This window comes from Schistocerca gregaria, chromosome 6 (assembly GCF_023897955.1).
Source record: "Schistocerca gregaria isolate iqSchGreg1 chromosome 6, iqSchGreg1.2, whole genome shotgun sequence".
Lineage (NCBI taxonomy): Eukaryota > Metazoa > Arthropoda > Insecta > Orthoptera > Acrididae > Schistocerca > Schistocerca gregaria.
Window position 1 is genome coordinate 253,746,659 of NC_064925.1, and position 6,000 is coordinate 253,752,658.

The 6,000-nt window shown below is 37.8% G+C and overlaps 1 protein-coding gene across 2 annotated transcripts in view; it reads left to right on the forward strand.

Moving 5' to 3' along the window:
- Positions 1-5,764, forward strand: part of LOC126278543 (uncharacterized) — a 70,281-nt gene extending 64,517 nt beyond the window's left edge. For both annotated transcript variants that reach the window (XM_049978722.1, XM_049978721.1), the window contains one exon: positions 5,154-5,764. In XM_049978722.1, the coding sequence (XP_049834679.1) occupies positions 5,154-5,207 (54 nt within the window). In that variant the 3' untranslated portion in view covers positions 5,208-5,764. The remainder of the gene's footprint in view (positions 1-5,153) is intronic.
- Positions 5,765-6,000: the final 236 nt, after the last annotated feature.

Below are 6,000 nucleotides of genomic sequence, written 5' to 3' on the forward strand. Positions count from 1 at the left end.
ACTCATTACATTTGCCCCATGAACTTAACAAAGTTCACAATGGATTTCACTAGCTTTACAGTGTTCTGCCACAAGAAACCTTGTTACAGAATATATCTCATATTGGTGGGCCTCGTGATTGCGGCACATGTTTTGAAAGTGCGTGGCTCTGAGAGAAACACACACAACTTTGATTCTCCACTGCTTACAGGGTGTTAGTTTGATCAGGATTCTAGCTCATGGGCGGTGCCAGTATCGGTGCTATTATGAATGCCATATGAAAACATAAGTTACGTTATGTATAGTACTTGTATAACTTCTACTGTATTGACTCTCCATCAGGCTAGATAGTGATAGCTGTAGAATACCCAGAAGTATTAGTGTCTGGATCCAAAGAAATGCCCTCTATGGGTGAGAGTATTAAATTTCTGCTGAAGCATTTGCAAAAAAGTGTCAGATATTGAAGCCTTCCTAAAAGCAGTGAGATTTTTGCAGAAAATTTGTGTATAGAAAGGATAGGCTAATGGGAAACGGAAGGTGGTGTATTTATCACAGTAGACTAGACTCTCAGATCCCTCAAGATAGAAGCTAAAGCTGCATGTCATATAATTTGAACAAGGCTGAGTATCAAGGGTGGGCATGAACCTGTTGTGATGGGATCCATCCATCCACTACCGCCAGACTCACCCCGAGATGCAACTGAAAACTTCTGAGAAAACCACTACATCCAACAATCATTTGAAATAATTACCATTTTGTAAATGGTGGGCATAAGGCATCCTGTGAATCATTACTAATGCTTTATCTGAAAACTATGTTGGACATGTAGTTCAGAAGCCCACTCATCATGGAAATATTTTTGAACCAGTGGCAACAAATATACCTGACCTCTTTGGGGATAACCAGATTGAAAGGTGACAGTGACCAAGAGATGTTCGTAACAATAATACTTACCAAAGTACAAAAGGTAACTAAAACAAATAGATTTATATATACAGCAAACTAAATAAAAAGGTAGTAGAATTTGAAACGGTTAACAGAAGCATGTAGAAAAAGCTTTGGCTCAATTTTAAATCAACAGTTGATGATGCACTTTATAGGTACGTACGTAAACAGTTCATGATTGACGTGACACTCCATGGTACAAAGTCACTATGAATTAACTCCTAAAGAAACTGCAACTTCTACATAATAGGTGTGAAACAAAGCCTATATCTATAAACATAGATGCTAAATGGAACATGTTTGGCTGTCAGCAGCAATATGTGAAGCCATTGATGTCCACTCATTATTTGAAAGGTAACTCAAAAAACACCAAGAAGTGTCATGTGTAAAAGCTGTGAGTGCCGCTAAAATTAGAGAATCACTTGCATGTGACAAAGACTGAAATTTAGTGTAGCTAAGCAAAAACAGAAATGCTGAACTCAGTTTCCAACTGTTCCTTTACGAAAAAATACAGGAGCATTGCCCCAATTTAATTCTCACAACACTGGAAGGACGAGTGTAATACATATTAGTGTCAATGGCGTAGGGAAACGGTTGAAATAACTAAAATTGGACAAAGCTCTAGGGCCTGAAGGAATCCCTGTCACAGTCTGTATTGAATTTGCAGCTTAGTTAGCTTCTCTTTTACATATAATGTACCATACGTCCCTCAAAATGGGGGGGGGGGGGATGTGCAACCCATACCCAATGATTAGAAGGCACAAGTCATTCTTCTTTACAAAGAAGATAGCAGAATTGACACAGAAAACTACAGTGAGATATCCTAGACACTCACTTATTGTAGAATCTTAGAACATATTCCGAGCTCAAATGTACTGAAACAAAATGGCCTCCATATCAGCCAGTATGGAGTCCTGAAACACTGATCTTGTGAAAACCAACCTACTGTTTTCTCGTGTTATGTCATGATAGTCATGGATCAAGACAATGAGGTAGATGCAGTATTTCTTGGCTTCAAAGAAACATTTGACTTGGTACAACACCTACACTCATCCAAAGTACGGTAGTATTGTGTATCCTACAAAATTTGACTGGATTGAGGATTTCTTGTTAGGGAGGATGTAACATGTTATCTTGGATGTACAGTCACCGATAGCTGTGGGAGTAACTATAGGTGTGCCCCAGAGAATTGTGTTGTGACCCTTGTTGTTCATGATGCATATTAATGACCTCACAAACAATATTAATATAATGGAACTTCAATTTTACATTTTCCAATGTTACATTTTTCACGATTCTACACCATAAATTCGTAGCCCCTGTGAAAAACTCGCAAGACCAATACTAAAAATTCCCCAATATGACATTTCTTTCTAGTAAGGTTTACCTCTATTCTAAGTTCTTACTCGGCGTTTTGCTTCACTTTGTCCCATTTTCTTCCTGTTGAGTTTAGATGTGACTGAAGAATTCACAAGTGGCACAAAATGCAGATGGTTCGCACCACAGGTATTGTCGAAGTTCAGGGAATATTTTAGGTCATTGTAGAAAGGGGAGATATGTGAGAGGAAATGCTGATGTAATCCACGATCTTTGTTGCCAACAGAACTTACAACATTCCGCTTCACAGTGCAATTATGATACAACTACTGCTGTGTTGCAACAGTAATGGAAAAACAAGGTAGTCAACAAAAAGTGATCTGGACTGAGCCATATGTGACAAAAGGGGCCCAGCCACCACCCCAGTGTCATCTTTTTGCATGTATTTCCAAAGCACTGTATTTAGCAACAACATCGCTTGTCAATCTTTTGAATTCAAACACTGAGTCTTGAAGAATATACTTAGTCATAATTGAAGAAACACCCCCATTTCTCGCCAGTGAACTTTATTGGCTGGCCACTTGTTAAGTCACTCAATAGCCAGGGCAGCCTTCACACACAGATGCTTAAGAAACTGAACTGGCAGTCACTTGAAGGTAGTGTGAAGTATCCTTCCTGTTTACAAAGCTTCAAGAATCAGCTTTAAATGGTGAATTTAGGAACATATTAAACCTTCAATGTTTCACTCTCTTACAGACCGTGAGGACAAGATTAGATTAATTACACCCTGCACGGAGGCATTTAAACAGTAATTCCTCCCGCAGACTGAATGGAATGGAAAGTACCCACTTCCATGCACTTCGCAATAGGATGGGTATATATGTGGGTAAAGTGTTTCTGTTGGTGGTACTGTAGATTAATCTGCTGACAAGGCATTCTGTCTCCTTGTAATTTAAGAATTTTGTCAGTAATATTTTTAGTTTCATATGTAAGTGGACTCTTTTTGAAATTTTTGGCTGCTCTGTCTCGTGTGATATGTGATGTTATTTTCTGCAGATTAAAACAGATTCCAACAATCGTTAGGAGGTAGAGGTTGACATTGATTGTGCGCCTTGCTACCACAGCCCTTGCATTAGGTTACAAATATAGTAGTACTGGACTGCAAACTATAAAAATTATAAATGTCCAGGAGAAATTACTAAAAATGTGGTTACAGAATTATACAATACTATACTAATTTTAATGCACTGTTTCTTTATAGAGCCTTACGTTCATTTCTCAAGTAGGAGACTGGTGTTGAATATAGCTGTAGAAAAATGATATACTTAAATTTATTCATGAAAAACTTAAGTGCCACTAAATCAATGACAGGATCAGTTTTGCTTTTATACACACACACACACACACACACACACACACACACACACACACACACACACACACACACACACACACACACACACACACAAGGGACATGATAAGTATTCCCCACCAAGTGCTTGCAAAATGTGCACTGCAAATGAAATAAATCCACTTTGCTATATTTCATGTCTACAATACACCCGTGTGACACCCCCTAGAATATTGTTAAAGTGTGGGGGGGAACTGTGCCAAATCGGACTAATGGGCTCTGCAGTTCATTAAAACTCTCACCACAAAGGGCTTCTCCTGCTTCGTAGCAACTCAATTAGCTGCTTACAAGGGATATTTCAGAGCTACTACAAAAGCTATCTGGACACTAACATTCAAGACGTATTAGTTGACCCTCACATCTCCAGAATGACAGTAACATTGATCTGGACACAGAGCCATGTGGGTATGTTGGGCAATGAACTTGCTGACGAATTAACAAAAACAACAACCACAGGAGACAGACATGAACTTGGAGTACTGGGCACAGACTCAAGGATGAAACTGCAAACCTGGGATATGGAATGGCAGGTTACCAAGACTCTCAACATGTTGAGAGCAATTAAGGAGACCTTAAAGATGTGGTATACTTTTCTCCAGGCCTCTCAGAAAAATGCTGTTGTACTGCATATCAGCCACATCAACATTATCCACGAGTTCCTTTTGCACCAACAGAACTCCCCTCAATGTAGCTGTGGTAGTCATCTCATGCTCGCTCATTTTCTTGCAGTGTGTAACCTGTTGGCAGATCTGAGGTGAGCAATCAATTTGCGTGTCTCCATACCTTATTTACCTGTAAACAATGGGTTAGCAGCTATTGTAGTCTGTTTCTTGTAGGGAAGTGAATTTTGTAATGAAATTTAATGCACCTCCACATTGGATATCGGGGTGGTTGTGGGAGGAGTACCTCTCAATGCAGCATGTGCTGCAAGTGGCTACAGCCTATGTTCTCCCTACACCCTGTTGTGCGTTTTTAAACTTTTATATATGTGTTTTATGTGTCTGTTTAACTTAATTAGCTGTCTGGTCCCTACAGTCTGCATTTTCTGACCACATTTTAATTGTGCTGACTGAGACGATCCTTCTTGGTGTATCCTTTGGAGACCAGCTACAGTTTTAATTGCCTATGTTTTACCTTTCAATTGTCTGGCTGAAGCTGCTGTCTTGTACATTTTTAACCATGATGTCATGGTCATAGACCCTGGAACTGACAGGTCTCCTTTTCTTGTTTCATATCTTTTCAAGTCATTTTCCTATGAATCAAGGGACTGATAACCAAGTAATTTAATCTCTTAAAACTTGTAACGATCCATTGTCATCAGCTCCTATTGTTATGACCATGTCCTGGTTGCCATCTCATACTTATTTTTGCTTTCCCATTTTTAACTTAAAATATATTAGTTCATTCCATTGTCCAATTAGTGTTCTGGAATGCCTGATATTTTATCCCCTCATGTATATGAAGCAAAATGCAATATATAATATATTTTTTCCTATTTCAGCCAGTTTCGAAAGCTTCTTCCGTGGAATCCTTATACCGAAGAAGCAAGAGGTAAATTTCAAACAAGCAGTTGTAAAGGTTTTCGAATGGATTCATCTTTTATAGTTCCTTTTAACGACTATTTTTACTGTTGTTGTACATTTGGAAGGTGTGTAATATATTGCAAACAATTTGATACTGCTAACAAAAAGTAACTGCATACAAACATACCTGTATGTTAAAAGAAGAGTTTCCTATTGTAATTTCGTGAAAAAAGTACCTGACACTTTTTCATTGCCACGTTTACAGTGAAAATATAAATGTTAGATCTATCTGCAAGCTATATTATGAAGTAGTTTATTTGAATCGACTGCAGTTGGTTCATTCTTACTACGCTAAACGGTGTTTTGATGTGCTTGTGTAGGTAAGGGAAAATATTCTTCTCTGTGTGACATAATCATAAGTTTATCATCTTTATCATTCTTTATTAATTTTGCAAACATGTAAAAGCCTGTAAGTTTTAACTAGTGATTTTAGTTTAAAATGTTATTGTAAATATTGGTTTGTAAATATTTAGACTTACCGAGACTCTTTGTTTGAAATCTTTCGGTGAAAAGATAACTTTATAACTCATTGTTTGTTTTCATTTACTATCTGATGTGCCTTACTACCACAAACTCGGATCCCAGTACAGGTTACAATTCCTGCAATTCATATAATTCAGACTTATCCACATTAAGGATTAGCTCTAAAATTAACTTAAATTTCTTGTTAATACCTAGATCTGACAGATTGCCAGTATGTAATTTTATGGCTTTATAGTGTTAATATCCATAGTATCACACTGTGCTGAACAAATAGAAAATTTG